The sequence below is a fragment of the Primulina eburnea genome, chromosome 11 (assembly GCF_022965805.1).
Source record: "Primulina eburnea isolate SZY01 chromosome 11, ASM2296580v1, whole genome shotgun sequence".
Taxonomy (NCBI): domain Eukaryota; kingdom Viridiplantae; phylum Streptophyta; class Magnoliopsida; order Lamiales; family Gesneriaceae; genus Primulina; species Primulina eburnea.
In genome coordinates this window covers 5,775,844-5,795,221 of record NC_133111.1, presented here as the reverse complement: position 1 = coordinate 5,795,221, position 19,378 = coordinate 5,775,844, and the positions used below count along the sequence as shown (strand labels likewise).

At 36.4% G+C, this 19,378-nt stretch overlaps 1 protein-coding gene and 1 pseudogene across 1 annotated transcript; one reads left to right on the top strand and one right to left on the bottom strand.

The window, feature by feature from the left end:
• Nucleotides 1–921: 921 nt before the first annotated feature.
• LOC140804848 (uncharacterized membrane protein At1g16860-like) lies at nucleotides 922–5,305 on the bottom strand (annotated as a pseudogene).
• A 4,417-nt stretch (nucleotides 5,306–9,722) lies between these two features.
• LOC140805281 (serine/threonine/tyrosine-protein kinase HT1-like) lies at nucleotides 9,723–11,811 on the top strand. Its single transcript, XM_073161536.1, has 3 exons — nucleotides 9,723–10,737; nucleotides 10,911–11,366; nucleotides 11,450–11,811. The coding sequence occupies exons 1-3, from the start codon at nucleotides 10,318–10,320 to the stop codon at nucleotides 11,696–11,698; spliced, it is 1,125 nt and encodes a 374-aa protein (XP_073017637.1). The 5' UTR covers nucleotides 9,723–10,317; the 3' UTR covers nucleotides 11,699–11,811.
• The last annotated feature ends 7,567 nt before the right edge of the window (nucleotides 11,812–19,378 follow it).

Below are 19,378 nucleotides of genomic sequence, written 5' to 3'. Positions count from 1 at the left end.
GCCAATTATTGGTATAAAAACAAGCAAAATTCCACATCATAGTATCACATAGTATATATGGGAATAATATCACATAATATATATGGGAATTGTTAGTTGTCTTAAATCGGTTGGATAAAATACCTAAGAGTTGTATATATAGTCTTGGACAATCCTCTCCCCTTGAGCTAGGTTTTGAGGTGGAGTTTGGTCCAAGTTCCAATCTTAACATGGTATCAGAGCTCAGGTTCCACCGTTATGTGTTGGACTGCCCATAATTAGGTCACTCATTCTTCCAATAATTGGGTCATTTGTAAACTTCACGCTCCAGATGTTCATTCTTGTACGTGAAGAGAGTGTGTTAGTTGTCTCACATTGGTTGAATAAGATACATGAGAGTTGTATATACGGTCTTGGACAATCCTCCCCCCTGAGCTAGCTTTTGAAGTTGAGTTAGGTCCAAGTTCCAATCTTATCATGATATCAGAGATCAAGTTTCATCATTATGTGTTGGCCTGCCTATAGTTGAGTCACTCGTTCTGCCCATAATTGGGTCATTTATAAACTTCACGGTTCAGATGTTCATTCTTGGGCGTCAGAGGGTAAGTTAGTTGTCCCACATCAGTTAAATAAAATACCTAGGATAAGGGAGTGTGTTAGTTGTCCCACACCGGTTAAATAAAATACCTAGTAATTGTATATATGGTTTTGGACAATCTCTCTTTGAACTAACTTTTGGGATTGATTTATATCCAAGTTCCAATCTTAGCACAACAATGGATAGATGTAGATTCAATCCCACGTTAAAACAAAAACCTTGGCTCCGATGGCTATCGTAATATAAAAAACAGCAAAGGTTTAATTACGTTGTATGTCAGCATTGGTTCTAGAAGAACCCAACATAAAACAGATCAAAAATAGTTTGACCCATTAAGGTAGATAGAAACATGGGTAAAAATTATTATTGCTGGAGAGGACTCCGAAACTCCTGTACAAAGAATGGGGAGAAAAGGAAATACCTGACGAACTGCATATCTCTACGAAGCATATACAATATACCAAGAACGTGAATATTTTTACAAGATCTTGCTCTTCATCCAGGAAAGAATACACAGGTTGGCTGTACTCGTATCTCGTACCCCTTCATTATGAGACTTGTTCAGTTGTTCTATACTTTAATTGAGCAATTGAAGAAGGCAGTGGTGCATCTATACAGGGATCGCCTCACTATTCTGGTTTTCATCGCTCGTTAAAACAAGGCCCTCGATGTATGTTGGGAAAAGGCAACATGGCCAGCGGCAGCCTGTTGAAATAGGTTCTGTGGGTGGAACAATCATGACCACGTTATCATGGCAACGAATGATCCCCATTACGCTTACGGTACTTCCTTCTTTGACACAACTGCGACAAAATAACAACATATATATAATCAGCTGAATTATAAAGGTTTCATAAACTCATCATGATAATTACTCACTTCTCTTAAAAGACTTCGCCAGTCATCGGGAATATATTTATCTAGACATGTAACTCAATGAACTCTCTGTTTTGGAGGTTCTCTTTAATAAGGAGCTGAGATTCCAATGGTATAACATTGACCCCGAACTTCTGCAATGCCTAATTCTAAATATGGTACGTTCAGTTGTGATCTCTCAATTTATTATCAATATGAAGTAGAAGAATACCAATTTTACAGGTATTTTTTGGCAGTAAAAAGTGTCTTAAACTATAATCTACAGTAACATGAAATGAAATCCTGTGATTTCAGAGAACACAATAAACATTAATGGTCATTGGGACCATTGTTTCGCACATAAGTATGAAGTGCACCCTTCTAAGCAATTGTCTTACCCTTCTTTGAGGCGCAGCACACGGTCATCACCAGACAAACCTCTAGCGGAGAGCCAGCTTAGAAAGTTTGGAGATAAATCTTTGTTATTCTTGGTTACATCCACAATTGTAGTTGGTTTGACAAATGGGGTGACTTTAGCACCATAGCCTGCTTTCACTAAAGCTCTCAATCCAGACTTGAAGTCTGATATATAAAAATCTGCTACGTACTTCTGTTAACAGGGCAAAAAAGCAATCAATTACGAAAATTGAATGGCTATTCTAGTGAACAACTCTGACCTAAAAAAAGTCATGACGATAATGTGATTCTAAACAGTACTACACTCAATTAGACACCAAATTTCTTCGTAATCTCAACAAACAATATCAGAACTATCACATTCTAGCATTTTATGTGACAACGAGGCTGAAATCATGTTCAGGTGCAAGAGAGGAAATAAATGGAATCGGTCACTGAACTTGAGGTGAATTGGCTGCCAAGAATAACCACAAGACCTTTTTGTACAACTGCCCTCTCGAGTCTAGGTTAACATAAATAATAACATGACCATATTCAAATATCAAGTTCCATTTATAAGCATGCATTCAATCTCTTAGAAATCAACGAATATATTCAGCAATCAGTTTTAAAATAAAACAGATTATGTATCTTTCATATAATTTGATCACTAGAGGATATTTTCAACATATTTATCTCAATGTAATTACAACAATATGAAGAGGACTAATGTAATTTAAAGAGATTATAAGAGTTTTAGCCTCCTGATCATTATGTCATGGAGGCGAGGCTTTATGGTTGAACCAAATAACCGCGTGTTGTGTTCCTCTCTCTCCTCACAATATTCCTGCTTTTTAAAGTTCAGCACAATCAAATATTGATAGTTGACATAAATGTCCCCGAAACACAACAGACATAGTTTACAAAGATCCACATTCTCAGTTACATCTAAATCCACATGATTTACAACTCACCTCTGAATGTCTGCATCCCCAAGAGAAAAAACGCTGTTTAGTGTTGCTTGGTTTTCCACCACAACCTCTGTATTCATACAATTCAGACAAAGTGTATACACATCTTGGCACCTTCTGAAATGAAGTTTCGAGAGGTATACTGCCACAAGTAACAACCTACAGTACACAATCACTCTATGATGTAAAGTGTAAGAAAAAACACGGTGGAGAGCAGAACACGAATGTTTAATAAGTTCCAGGTCACGTAGCACATGGTTATTAATACACAACAGAAAATGGAGGAGCCACTAAAGAAGTGAAACTGGTAGAAAGATCCTGGATAATTTGATATTTACCTTCGCCAAGAATAATTTCTCATTATTGACTTTTCCATTGATATATACTGAGATCATAACCACTGTTTCCAAGAGCATGGCATGATAGTAACATGCCACCATTATTTATTTGCCCATTATTAGAAAACTTAAATGGCAACATAAGTTTGAGTCGTGATCGTTACCATACTATAACGAAAGGAGATGAAAAAAAACAGATAAACAAATAATTGAAATTTTTATTTAGTAAAAATTCTAAAATAGACAATGATTGAAATCCTCCACTTCACTTCAAAATTATCTATTATGAGTGTGCAGAAAGACATAGAAGAGTTGAAATGCTAAGGATTTTTTCGCCACAAATGTAACGCTATGACTCCATAGCATCATGGTTTTAGCAAAGAAAGTGTCTATGGTCAACAATTTGTCATTTAGAGCAAGCTTGATTAAAGAAAGAATCTTTCCCCATTTGCTATCACAGGAACTCAATTTCCCCACCACTTTTGTAGAGCGACGATCCTAATAGAGCTAATTGTGCAAATTTGTGCTTTTGCATCTTGGACAGAGGGTGTGGCATTTAACTGATGGTAAACATAATTTTCTGATATCACTTCATCATTTAAGGGCAACAGACATGGATTAACCAAAAGAATAAAGTTGGCGCAGAAAGGCTACGACATGGCTGTATTCCATTGATTTATCATGAGTGCGCACAGAGTCTTAGACGAGAGTTAAAAATTAAGCATGTTCATTTATCTTTTGCCTCAAAAGTAACTACCATGACTTCGTAATGCTTAAGTAAAGAAGGTGCCTATGGTCCATATTGTCATTTATGGAAAGCATAATTAAAGAAATAAGTCTCTTCCCATTCACTATCAAAGAATCTTGATTTCCATACTATGCCGTCAAACCAATATAGAGCAGCAACGCCAAATTAGAACTGAAACCCCACACTTTCCAAATTAAAGCAAAAATATGACATCCGGGAATTCGAACAATTTATGTCAAAAGATTTATTTCAAGAAATTCCTTGTTTCCCCGCTACTACATGAGATCAAACATGGCAAAAACAAATATTTTGTCCATGGCAAAAAAAAATTCAAAGTGTCTTATCCTAAAATACTAATATTCAATTTGGTACATGCCAGATAGTTACTCACTCTCCCATGATAGCCTTCAGGACCAAAATGGTGACTGCTAACCAACCAAACACGAATATATCAAACAATCAATCTCAAATCAGTAAACACGACAATCGAAAAATCAAATCATCCAAATCAATGAAAATAATTTAGATAGTTTAACATTATGGAAAAATGCATCGTAAAAACAGGCAGAAAATTTACCCCAGTAATCTTGACGTACTGCCCATCAACCACGCCCCGCAGCTCAGCATCAGGATACTTGCTTAAAAACTGTAAAACCCTTGCTTTTTATACGCGAAATTCCATATTATAACCACCACTGCAGGGACAATAAGCGCAACCACCGCAACCATAACCACCGCGTTCTTCACGGCGGCCAAGAGGAACGCGCCAACCCCCAACCCGACAACCAACAGCACCAGGAACACCCACACGGCAACTCTCGACAACTTATATTCTAATTTCACCTCCTCCTCCCCCAAGCTCGTCACAGCGGCACCGTACATATTTTTATTAAACGAGCTCGGCGCGGAAGGCGTGTCAAGCTGGCCGGAACGGCGGTTGGAGCTGGACGAGCCCAGTGGAGCGGATGTAATAAGACCCGTAGGCTGAATTGGCGTCATGTGCCCGGAGAAGGAAGAGGAGGAGGACTTCTTGATCAATGGGCCAGAGCTGTCGGACTTGCTCCCTAGCTGACTAGAATTCGAGCCGGATCTGGAAGATCCGCTGTTGGTCTGAGAAGAAGACGGGAGGCGTGATGGAATCTTGGGGGAAGCCACGGAAGGGTGGTCGCCGACGCCGTACATTTTGCCAAGGTCGCCGGATTTCTTAACGTCGCCGCCAGTGTACGGAACAGGGCACGACGGCAATGTGGAGTGACGTTCCTTGGGCTTGTGTTCGGATCGACCCGAAACGAAGAGGCCATTGCTCAGTCGGTGCGAAGCTGTTCGATTACTCATCTCTACGACAATGAACTGATGAACTGAACAGCTTCTGCCTTGCTTTTAGTTTTAGTACAGTGGGGGCTGCACAGTGTAGCTGACTTTGCAATTACGTAAATACCCTTTTTTTCTTTTTCTAACATCAAACTTGTCTTTGAAATTACATGGTTCTAAGATGGATCATTTTCGTATATACAATATTTTAAAATTTAATGTTAATAAATATAGTCCAAGCCTACCTGTAACAATCATGGATCATAACCAATATGAGTCTGAATTCATACTCATATATCATTACTGATGTTAAGATGGTTCAGTTCATACCTACGTATCGTCACTCATATAATATTTCACCTCTAACAAGTGATTTTTTTCTCTTCTCCCAACATTTGAACTCAAGATCTTCAAACTTATCTAAATTCTTAAAATGTTGATATCAGCTGAGATCGAAGAAAACTAGATATGATATCCCATGGATGGACACATTATCCCTACCTCATCCTAACCCCAAATAGAAGACACACCCATCACGGGCCCAAGTACCCTCCTATAAATACCAAGTTTGAGTGTTCGGTTCATTCATTCACTATATTGTTTTTCACCAGCACCCTTAGCTGCTCCTCCTTATATCCTCAGTCTCTGACTTGAGCGTCGGAGGGGCTACGTCGGGACACTTTCTTGACCACCTTCTAACGGTCTTATTCGTGATTTCAGGCTCATGACAATCTCGAAATTTGTGTCTAGACTAATGACATTTGCTAGAATCGGATCTTAAATTTGTCGTTAGTATCAAGATATTAGAGTATTAATATCCGTCTATAGCTTTTTTTTAGAACTCTAATTTAAAATAAAAATTGAGGAAAACTAGATATTGGAGGATAGGGACATAAATTTGGTTAAAAATATTTACCGGGTTGGTGTGCCAGCTGGTCACCCAACCACATTTACAAAAGAAGAACCAAACTCTGAAAAGTCCGCATCTTGCCGACACCAATTCATAAATACTAAACAAAAAATTATATATGCTACTTCATCACTCTAATTTGCATCACCTATTCTCTATTTGTGCTTACGCACATATTTAATCATGATATAACAAATAGGCACATGTCTATGTTTCGATAGCTCTTACCAGATGTCAATTATTGCCCCCAATGGACGCTTACGCGATTGCTCTGATATCGATTATATGATCAAACATTTATCGTCCATATAAGTTAAATATTTTTTTAGATGGTACGTCACATCAAACATTTATGTTTTTCAAATGAGATTGATTTAAATTTATATTACCTAGAATCTTATTATATAATAATATTTTTGATAATTATTTTATAGATGGAAATTTTGATGTTTGATACAATACCCAATCTCTGTTACTTAGTTCAAGTTCTTCGATGGCCCAATTATCAGCTTAGCCCAAATCAATCGTACGTGTTTATTTGTTGGGTAGGCCCAACTAAATATTTCTCCGTTTAACGGTGGGCCAAGACGCTACATAATCAAAACCACGTGACATTCATTGTGGATAAAACTGCAATTTTTAGTCATATTTTTTTTGGAAAAAACTTGTGTGAGACGGTCTCACGGGTCGTATTTGTGGAACGAATCTCTTATTTGGGTAATCCATGAAACTGTATTACTTTTTATGCTAAAAGTATTACTTTTTATTGTGAATATCCATATGGTTGATCCGTCTCACAGATTAAGATCCGTGAGACGGTCTCACATGAGACACACTCTTTTTTTAAAAAAAAAATAGTTTTTTATGTTGATTGAGTTTTAAATACGCATATTTTGATAATTTTAGTTTTTTTTTTTTCCAATTAAGAATGTTAATATGACACCAGATACGTTAACGTCAAATGATTGTCATATTAGCACCACTTTTTTAAAAAAAAAAATCGAAATTGCATATACAATTAATGAATGACATATTTAAACTGAAATTTAACAATACAAAATACTAAAATAATAGTAAAAAAATTTATAAAACCAAACTTACAAGTTTTCTTTGGTTATAATTTCATGAATTGTGACATGAAGTATACATTTGAAATGTGGAATGGTTTTCATTATTTAACCAAGTAAATTAAAAAGGAGATTTTTTTAAAACATCTTCCATAAACTATCATAATGAGTTTTGGCATTGAAGTTAATTTTTATACATAAACACAAAAAAATTAAATTAAATTGCAAGAGTGTGTCTCATGTGAGACCGTCTCACGGATCTTAATTTGTGAGACGGGTCAACCCTATGGATATTCACAATAAAAAATAATACTCTTAGCATAAAAAGTAATATTTTTTCATGGATTACCCAAATAAGAGACTTGTCTCACAAATACGCCCCGTGAGACCGTCTCACACAAGTTTTTGCCAAATTACAAATGTACTTTCATGATTAAAATCTTAAAGTTTATGCATATATTAAACAAAATCTAAAATAGAATAAGGAATTTTCCAAAAAATTAATAGTAAAATAAAAGATAAGTTGGTGTTTTTCTTTAAAAAAATAATAACGAAATTATAATAACAATTCCATTTTGCAATAAGGGATAGTTGATGTCGAGACTTCGACTTCGTCAGATCGAGAAGGGAAATGTATAAATTGTTGTTGATGCAGGATTGCACAACTCGAGTTTGATTTGACTTGAGTTTCCCAAAAATCACATACTTTACTTTATTGCATTGATATTTGCAATTGAATGAAATTGATATCTTTGATCTATTGATTTATGTATTGAGTAATAGGTGGATACGTCTAGGCAGAGACGATTGATCTCGTGACAGGGGTGCCTGATAGTGATGGAATAATCACAGGCACATTGCACATTGTCACAATATACTGATTTGGCGAAAGTGCCAAAGTCTGTGACGGATAGGTCAAGACACCAGACGTTTGGTTATATCGAATTGGATAGAATTGGAGTTTCTTCTATTACTGATGTTCGATATGGAAAGAGCCAAAGTCCGCGAATAAGAACGTGCCACCATCCCGATCGGGAGTGTAGGTGGGTGTATGTTCTTATTTAGATCGGGATCCCTAGATTAGGATGAGTCGAGTCAGAGTCTAAGAATCACGGAGTGTGATTCAGAGTTTGTATTGATTCATGTGATTCAGAGTTTGTATTGATTCATGTTTCTGATTTGATACATGTTATGAAACATCTATTTCATGCTTTTATATCTGTTTATATGAAATGCATGTATACATGATTTATACTGGGAATGTTATTCTCACCGGAGTTCCGGCTGTTGTCTTGTTTGTATGTGTGCTTAACAACAGGTGAGACATGATCAGGATTAGGAAGAGGATGAGAGATTATAGTTAGCGTGGAGATCCGGGCCCAGATGCAGAATATAATTCAGCATTGGATGTATAGTCGTTGAACCTAGTTGAAATAGAGACTTGTAGTACATGACTTGTACTTTGATATTGATATGTATATCAAATAGATTATTGTTACGTTTCTGCATTTATATTTTAAAAAGAAGAAAAAAATATAGTCTCACTTTTCTTAATTGTTATATTTGACATTAATAATGACTAAAACATGAATTAGCGTCCGGGTCCCCACAAATATGGTGGGATAAATAACATGGTGTTTGATATGATTTTAAAATGATGGATTAATTTTGTAAATTTTTTTGTAATGACCAAAATGCGCCAAGTGTTAATTTAATAATCAAGGACTTGAAGACTAAATAAAAAATGAACCAAACACAAGATAAAGAATGATTATTTAATAATCATTATCTTATCATGGCTACCAAACATAGCCTAAGAGTATTATTTTTTATTGTGAATATCGATAAAGTTGACCCGTCATACATATAAAGATTCGTGAGACCGTCTCACGATAGACATACTCTTTTAAGTAAGGACATTTTTTAAAATTACAGGTTTTACATGGTCTAGTATAACTAAATTCTCTTTAAAAAAACACTGAATCATACTTATAATTTTTGTTTTTTAAATGAAAAAAATTCAATTGAAACCAAGATTTCCCTATTCCTCAAAATAGTTAAGTTTCATACTTAAATACAAGAAATCGTGCACAAAAATAGAATATAAAACTAATGTTTTCATAATTGAATCGACGATAAACCATTTGATCTTAAAAAGCAATTCAACTGGTCAGATCAAAAAAATATTGTTTATATTAAATAATATTATAGTAAATAATATATTTTAAATTATAAAAATCTATAATGTGTTTATAAATAATAAAATAATATAATTATCAAATTTTAAAATCTAAACAATATGCATATAATCGGGTATAATTATATATGTATTTTTTAAATAAAAATAAATCAAAATAAGTTTCAATACTGCTAAAATAATATTTTTAGCAATGTTTAAAAATCTAAATAATTATATATATATATATATATATATATATATATATATATATATATATATATATATTATCAAATAATAAATTTTTTTTTTAAAATTTTAAATATAAGAAATATATTTTTTAAGGATATGAAAATTTATCAACAAAATTTGGTGTGAGGTGATGGTGGAGTACTAGGCTTTGCTTGATGAGAGCATAAAGTGGTCTACTTTTGGAAGCTGTGGCTAGTAGATCAACTAGGAGATGCACAAGAAAACTGTAGAGCTCGATTCCTTTGAGAAAAAGCTATTCTCTGTCCACAGCTTAAACAACAACTCACGGGACACTCCTGACTTTCTGGATTTGGATTCATATTCTTCTGCCAAACCAACTGCTTTTTCTTCTTTGCCAGATTATACAGTGAAAAGCCATGAAGCTTAAGCCATATAACGGAAAGACAGCCACCCTTTCTTGCAATTTTTTTATCCCTTTTAAAAATATATATATATATATATATATATATATATTTCATTCTAAAGTTTTCATGATCTCCCTTTTCTTCTTCTGTTCTCGATGTTTTTCTGGGCCTCTGTAGTTGTGTTACTTTGTTTACCTGGTTTAAATGAAAACCCATGATTTTTTTCCTGTGATTTTATCGGACACAGATGTTTCCGAATCAGCTGATGCACTTCCTGAAGTCGATTCACACATTCAGGAGGAGAATCCCTTGTGATATAGTGTGTTTTGACACGTAAACTAGAAAATATCAATGGCTGCATCATGTTTCAACCCGTTCCGGCTTCGGAAATCGAAGAGCAAATCTATGTCTTCGGTCCCTTCATCTTCAAGGGGACAGTTGGATTACGGGAGTGTGAACATGGAGAGGAAGAGATTCGACAGTTTGGAATCGTGGTCGATGATCTTGGACTCGGAAAATGTCGAGAACTGGGAAACGTCGAATGATGATCTAGAGGAATGGACGGCTGATCTCTCTCAGTTATTTATTGGCAACAAGTTTGCTTCTGGTGCGCACAGCAGAATTTACAGAGGGATATATAAGCAGAGAGCTGTTGCTGTGAAAATGGTGAGAATCCCGACCCACAAAGAGGAGACTAGAGCTTTGCTGGAGCAGCAATTTAAGAGCGAGGTTGCCCTGCTTTCACGTTTATATCATCCCAATATAGTGCAGGTTAGCCTTTCAAAGAATTACGATCATCTTCCTAATATCAAATAAGTGTATTAAGGGTTTAAGGAACGCAAAATCCATTTTTTTTTTAAAACCAAAAATCAAAATTCACTTTCCATGCATGCTTTCATTGTTGTATATCCTGTTTCTTACAGTCCTGTTTTGTTTTCTAAAAGTTCGTTGCTGCTTGTAAGAAGCCTCCTGTCTATTGTATCATAACCGAGTACATGTCACAAGGAACACTAAGGATGTATCTTAACAAGAAGGAGCCATACTCCCTCTCAATCGAGACGATCCTGAGGTTGGCCCTCGATATATCTCGAGGAATGGAGTATCTTCATTCCCAGGGTGTGATGCACAGAGACCTCAAATCAAACAACTTACTTCTAAACGATGAGATGCGCGTTAAGGTCGCGGACTTTGGTACGTCTTGTCTAGAAACACGGTCTAACGAAACCAAAGGAAACATGGGGACATATCGTTGGATGGCACCTGAGATGATCAAGGAGAAGCCTTATACTAGGAAAGTCGACGTCTATAGTTTCGGGATCGTGCTGTGGGAACTTACGACGGCCTTGCTCCCTTTCCAAGGAATGACTCCCGTGCAAGCTGCTTTTGCTGTTGCTGATAAGGTGAATTACATGTCAGTTCACGCAAGTTAGCTAGACAGACAATTGTGTGTAGTTTAAATGACTTAAATCTCACAAATATGCAGGATGAGCGGCCACCATTTCCACCAAGCTGTCAGCCTGCACTAGCACACTTGATCAAGCGTTGCTGGGGCGCGAACCCCTCCAAACGTCCCGATTTTAGCGAAATCGTATCGACACTGGAAAAGTACGATGAACGTGCCAAGGAGGGACTGCCACTAACTCTCAACTCGACAATTGTGAGTCGGAATGCAATTCTCAAGCGATTGAAAGGTTGTGTGTCCATGAGTTCATCCATATCTATACACGCCTGACTCCAGGGTAATATGTCAATTATGCTATTGTAATTCAAATTTCTTTATTCCGGAACTTTGAGTGTAACATATTTTAATTCATTTGGATTGATAATTCCATTGATTTTCATGCACACTCTTCGAAATTTCTTCTAGTTATTGAAGCTACTCGAACATCTGTCTTGAGGGCCATCAAGACATTGTTCCAAATACATTTTTAAATGAAAGTGGAACTGAGCGATTTGAGTTGCATCGTTGCCAACAACTATAATCTTTAGTAAACCAACAAATGTTCGATTCTATGTTCGATTCTCATTGATTGCGAAAAATGTAGTTATTAGAAGAGAGATTATTAGGTGCAATAATTATCCTGACGAGTAGAATAATCGAGACGTGATGCTTGAGCTGTTTTATGTTTTAAATTATTCGAGTTGGACTGTTACCATAAACTACAACTTTTTGTAAATCACCAAACTTTATGTCCTACAGATTACATAACCATCTTAATGACACTATTTGAGTCGTGAAATGTTACGTTGAATGATGTATAATATAATAACCTAATTATATATAACTTCAATCATTTATTATAGTATAATATATGGATTGATATTTTTCATTTGGCCAGAGTGATGTGCTGCAAGGTTTGTGTTAAATTGTGTTTTATGTTAAATAATTAGATTTATCGAACTTGATCTATTTTGTGTTAAATCAAAGCTATGTTTTATGAGTAGGTTTTTTGTGAGACGGTCTCACGAATCTTTATCTGTGAGACAGGCCAACCTTAACGATATTCACAATAAAAAGTATAGCATGAAAAGTAATATTTTTTTCATAGATGATCTAAATAAGAGATATGTCTCACAAAATACGACCCGTGAGACCGTCTCACACAAGTTTTTGCCATGTTTTATTATTTTGTGTGTTAAATTATTGTTACTATTTTGTAAGTAGAATTGTTTATAGTTCATATCGTTCTTATACGTGCTGTTTAATTTATCACAAAAACTCTCGTGAGACGGTCTCACGGATTCCTATTTGGATCATCCATGAAAAAATATTACCTTTTATGCTAAGAATATTAATTTTTATTGTGAATATCGTTAGGGTTGACTCGTCTCACAAATAAAGATCTGTGAGACCGTCTCATAGGAGACATACTCTTAATTTATTATATGCACCAAAAAATCTGGATTGGAGAAATGACATTTAGATCATTCGATACTTTTGGTCGCATCCAAAAAAATTATTAGAGGTGCAATTAGGTGTTGGTTGAAAGATAAGACAATCACGTAGTTAAGATTCATTACTATCAAGTCAATGTCATTTTGATCTCTAATAATTATGGAGTAATTATATTTTTTGCGATATTCAAATGAAATGTCTAATAGTATTTATAAAATAATTATTTATGTAAAATTAGTTAATAATATAATTATTAATTTCATAATTTTTTAATGCAAATATAATTTTATTTAAAAATATATGGAATAAAAACTTATAATTTATTTTGTCGAGATTTTAAACTTAATTAAATGAAAAATAATTTATTATATAAAAATATTTATATAATTACGATAGTGCTATAAAATACTTTATTTAACAATCAAAAAATATTTACCAAAATACGCAAAAAAAATATTAAAATTTAATAATGAACAGTAAAATTTATAATTATAAATAAGAAAATATATAATAATTATAATTTTCTAGTTTTCTTATATTGTTGATTAAATATTTTTTCTTGACAATCTGGTGAACTTGGACTGCTTATACGTAGTTGCATCGATCTCATCCAGGGTCGTGCTTCTTCAGAGTCATGAGAGTCGGATGACTCAGGCCCAATTTGTTTTGAGGCCCAAAAATTTTTAAAAAAATTTATTATATATACTGTTTTTTTTAATTTATAAATATTAAAATATAAAGAATAATAAAATATCAAATAAAATATTGTCAAATTGCTTATCTCAAACTTGGCGAGAAAGACAGAAACAACGACCAAAGTGATATCTATCCTTCGTCTTCTCCATCTTCGACTCCAGCATCAGTTGCTCACCCTTGTAAGTGTATTAATGTTATGTACAGTAATAATTTGTATTATAATGCTTTCTCCCCTAATCAGTTGCTTACAACGTGCATACGATGAAACTTTGTTGAGGTCTTGCAAGAATCTTGAAAATTCTTTGACTCACAAGGGTTGTTCTGATATTAATGGGGATGATCTATTTTCGGAGTTGACATTCTTGAGGTGCTCATTACCAAGAGAAGCAAAATCGGCCATTGATGTAGTGAATTACTATTACTTGAAGAAAATGGATGGGTGTTTACCAAATGCTCATATTACTTATAAAATCTTGTTAACTGTCCCGGTCACAGTAGCAAATACAGAGCGAAGTTTCTCAAAGTTAAAGCTCATCAATACTTTTCTCCGATCAACCATGTCACAAGAAAGATTGAATGGATTGACTATATTATCGATTGAGAAAGAAATTACTGAACAACTTAATTGTACAGACTTGATTAGTATTTTTAGCTCTAAAACTGTTAGACGAGTTGTTTTTTAGTGATCATTTTGGACATTTTTGATATTTTTATTCATTTAATTTTTTATATTGTCTTTAACGTATTGGTTTAATTTGAAAAATTGCTATCGAACTAAAAAAAATATGAACACACATTATGATTCAGAGGCCTCTTTTTAAAAGTTAGACTCAGGCCCAAATATTGTTAAGATCGGCCCTGATCTCATCCTGTCTTTTTTGTCGTGCCCGGAGGTTTTCTTACGAGTCTCGATCTCCATTGTTTTGTTGGCCTTCTAACAAGATTTGGTTGGCTTTATCAGTTACTCCAACGACTTTCTTGGATTTTTTCAAAGATGTGTTTTACCTTGCTCTTTCGTTCCATCAAAGTATCCAGTTGTACAATAGTATATGTATTCACTTCTTTCGTCGTTCGTTTTTATAAGAATCTTGCTTTGTTGAATCGTACATTTCGTATGCCAAGACAATTGTTTCATTAATTGCCTCCTCTTGTCCCTCAAGAAGATGAACCTAGATATTTTCAGCTTTATTTTTAAGATAACGATAATGAGTTCCATAATATAATGTTTGTCGTTGATGATTCAGATGTCGAAGATGGTATATCATGTGTTGATGGATATATTAAAAGTTAACCGGTACGCTAAGCTTCTTAAAAAGTTTATTCAGACACCGTCCCTAATCAGCGACAGTTTATTCAGACACCGTCGCTAATTAGCGACTGTTTTGTTCATTTTCTGTCGCTATGGGCGACGGTTTATGTCAAAACTGTCGCTAATTTAGCGATGGTTTATTGACTGACGATTTCGGTTGGGAATAATTCTAGCAAGCGGACTAGGTCAAGTTATAGTAAATGGACGTACTGTCCAAGTATCGATCCCACATAGACTATTATTTAATTACTAAGATTCGATTATTTTATTTAATCTAGGCAAACAATAACGAGCGATTGGATTGTTATTTCAACTAAGTAAATTTTCAAACTAATGTATACTAATTAAATAACTAAATCAAATTTCCGAGAGGCTTGGAACTTGGGGATTTTCAAATTTAAATGAAATGACCGGGAACACACGATGATAACAAACTTTTGATTAATATCATGCAATGGAATTATTTAACTATAGATCATTTGATGTCACGATGCGATTCTCTATATTAATTATAAATCTATTTCTAGAATTTATAATCCTATTTTCATTTAACAGTCCAAATATTTCTAATTGAATTTAATTAAACAAAAACGCATTCATCAACGATAAAATCACAGCTGTCGCCTAAAATCGCACACTGAAACCGAATACTATTTCTAGTCGGTTTAACCGCGTGTTGATTAATATTTTTGAAGCTAAATTTAATCAATTCTCTTTCGAGTCAAGATTAAACAACAAACATGCAAATAATTGGCCAAATTAAAAGCACGAAATTTATACAAATATTAATCAATAACATAGAACAATTTTATAAATCAAACACTTCAATGAATAACAAAAATCAATCGTTTGTTCCTATCGTGGTCCCGATCACAAAAGAAAACTACTCCATAAATTCAAAATTAAAATCAAATTTAATAATTGAATTCATGAATAAAACTAAGAAATTAAAAGAGACGAGAAAATCTCAGCGATGGCGCGCAGATGTGCGTGTGAAGCGCGTTGGTTTCTCCCTCGATTTTCTCCCCGAGCCGTTGCCTTCTTCAACAAGTATGAAATCTCCTTCAAAACTCTCCAAAAGTCGGCCGCCTCCAATCTCTGAACAACCCTATTCTATCTTCGATTTTCTCTTTTATTTTCCTTCAGATTACGCGCAAATCTTTTCCAAAATCCCGATCTGATATTACGCACACGGACCCCGTGCTTGCATCCGGGCAAGGGTCCGTGTAGACTCTGCCTCAAAATTCTTCCGGAATGGTGGACACGGACCCCGTGCCTGGGTCCGTCCTGGGGTCCGTGTACATACTGTATTTTTCTTCTTCCGGATGCAAGCGACACGGACCCCGGATACAGGTCCGGCAAGGGGTCCGTGTAGACTCTGTAATTGTCTTCCTTTGGCTTCAGATGCACGGACCCTTACACGGGGTCCGTGTATGGGTCCGGATTTCCACTTTTGCTATTTTTTCGGCATTTTTGACGTGGCATTGCGGAGTTTGACTTTTCTTTCATTTCTTTGGCTTTCATCCTCTTTTGGTCAAACCTACAATTTGCCATAATAGTACGAATTAAGCGCAAAATTCGGAATAAAACATGCCAGATAAGCACGAAAACGACAAAATAAAGACCCTAAAACACTATATAATTCGTGTTTATCAACTCCCCCACACTTAACCTTTGTTCGTCCTCGAACAAATCAGACAAAAATAAGGATGAGAAATACTTCAGATTCAGAACTCAAGTGACACAATCAAACCTTCTCAATTTGTCAAATTCGTTCACCCCCAGTCAAAAGATCACGCTTCGCATATCACAAGATTCGTTTTCGTCGCAATTTAAGAGTCAAACATTTACCCAGTAAAGCTCAACAGAACAAAATGTGTGTAGTGTGTAGGTCAGACTCGTACTCATCTCCAGCTACTTGGTTTCATGATCACTTATTTTCATTTGTTATAGAAACGCCCCATATGCTTGACTTTCATACCCCTCTCTACTAAATGTTGAACGACAGTGACTTGGTTAATAGGTCTTTTTAAGCTTATAACGTAAGGCCAAGGCTCACGGCTACAATAAAAGATAGGGAATCAAAAGTGTGATACAATAAACATTATTCCTGTAGCACATTCATTCAACTTTCGACTCGTCAACAGTTATTGTCTTTTCATCAATTCCAGAGCTCTAGCGTCTCCTTTTCTTTCTTATTGTCCACCAACTTTCACCCACAGAATTTTGTTTCGGGTGCTTTCAACACTATACATTTTCTTCCTTTTTCCTTTTCTTTCCACTTTTTTTTTTTTTTTCATGAATAAAAATTCATCGACTCCTTCACACATATTTCTTCAATCTATTGGAGTATTTCAAACATTTCAATGTGCATAGGAGTTTTATTTCTCTCACATGTAGGTAGGAAAAAGTGTATAGGCTATGATTCAGGTAGTTGATGTGGGACATTGAATAACTGACGAATGGGGCTAACTGTGTGTCATTGACACACACCATTCGATTTTTTCACGCTCAAAAGGGGTCGCTAGGGGCAATGAATGATGTGTCGGTCAGGCTTGAAAGGCTCAAACGGTCCAAAGATCGCCTAAATCATCCCTAAGTCACCATCGTTCGTATTTTCGCTTCGAGGGCTAATCAGACAAGTTCTAGGGATCGTTGTTCGATTTCACTTTTCTTTTTTTTTTTTTTTTTTTTTAGTTCACAATTCACCAATTCAGTATCAATGAGTAAAAGTTTGACCACGTGCATTGAACAAAATGTTGATACATAACTGGTTCATGTTAGACTCTCTCCTTGAAACTACGACTCCTCTCACTCAATACTAGGCATGAAGCAATTTTCCGGGCGATCCCAAAATCTAACAAATTAATCCGATTATCAAGTGAAACACGAGTTCTTAGTCTACAAATAGTTCCATCCTACGTGAAAAGTACTGTTAAGTGTTGTGCAACGATGTGTAACAAAACTGACTCACCCCCACACTTTGAACTCGACACTGCCCTCAGTGTAAAACAATATAATTTGGACTAGCACGAATGTGAAAGCAAAAATACTTCCCTGGTTAGATGTCACGCACGTGGTGGAAGGAGGTAGAGATCAGCAAATCCTGAAAAAATGACATCGAATGCACCAAGACAAACAACGTAAAATGGAAAAGATAAAAACACTCAAGCACTCCAATAAAATCCAAAATAGCGTAAACATAAAGAGCATGTCCACAAATATCAACACATCAAACAAATGAAATGAAAAAGTCCAGAAACATGAATACAGTCCTCCACACAGTCTAACAAAATAAAGCTCCTAATCGTCGGCGGAGTCCGCATCCAAATCCTCCATGTCGTCAAGGCCAGATCTGTCAAAGGGGGGCGCGGAGACATCGTCAGCAGAGGGCTGAATCCCTAGATGATGCTCAATGCGAGCCATTCTGGTGCTGAGGTTGTCCAAGGCATCAAACAATGACGATTAAACCTGATGTCTACTCCTCGAGGCTCTCTGTCGTGGTGGCACATGACCCTGAGGGTCGGCGTGATCATCGAAGCCCGCTTCTTCCCGTGCACGATCGTCCCAAGCTCGGTCATCGATGGCAGGTGGAGGTACCGGTGGGTCACGGGGGTGCGGAGTGATATGTCGACTCGAAGGGTTACGGTACCAAGCACCCTGACGGAAGATGAAGTACATGCCCTGCATAGCCTGGGGGGTGAGCATCTGTGTAGAGGTGGGGAGGAGGGATGTCTCGCCACTGAGATCTACGCCGTGGGCCGATAGAATCCGGGAGATGATAATCGGAAAAGGGGCATATGGCCGCTTGTTTTTTGTGGGGTCAACATGCGCGACAGAGCGCATATGACCGAGAATGATCGACGCGACCGGAATCGCAGGTATGGCCCCCAATCCATTCAGCAGCTTGTCAATAATGTATAAGTCCAAAATGCGGACCTCGTTGTTCCCGGCCTTCCTCGGCAAGATGTTTGCTCCCGTGAAATAACAGATGATGCGATCGAGCAACAGGAGAGAAGTGGGAAGGACGCTCGAGCGAGAACCCGTCGGAGAGGTGAAATAGTGAAGGCGACGTCGGGCCTCGGGGATCCGAAACGTAATGTCGGAGAAGAAAATGTCTAGCTGATTGTGGCTCACCGGAGGGCCCTCATTTGGCACATTCAACAGATTTGCAAGAGTGGCAGTGTCGAACTCGATTAGCACCCCGTTGACGAAAGTGCGGACTCGCTGCAACCCAGTGATGCCCTTGTCTTCGAAGTTGGCATAGAATTGCCATACCAATTCGGGAAAGTAGGGGCCGGTGATGTCCAACAGCGATCCCCAACCAAATTTATCAAATTCGGCTCGGATGGGTACCTCGGCGTCAATCCGTGGGTGGATGGATTTTTCAACAATCATCGCATTCTCGTGGAGTGCCGAAAACCATTCAAAATTTTCGAGGCTTGTGAATCTGGATGCATCATAGGGGGACGAGGTACCGGCTCGGGCGCGCTTACTGATCTGTTTGCGGG

What these genes read in the sequence shown, in the direction of transcription:
- LOC140805281 (XM_073161536.1), top strand. Translation starts at nt 10,318, where the DNA reads ATGGCTGCATCATGTTTCAACCCGTTCCGGCTTCGGAAATCGAAGAGC. An exon ending in ATCATCCCAATATAGTGCAG is followed by an intron (nt 10,738 to 10,910) that starts GTTAGCCTTTCA and finishes GTTTTCTAAAAG; the next exon opens with TTCGTTGCTGCTTGTAAGAA. An exon ending in CTTTTGCTGTTGCTGATAAG is followed by an intron (nt 11,367 to 11,449) that starts GTGAATTACATG and finishes ACAAATATGCAG; the next exon opens with GATGAGCGGCCACCATTTCC.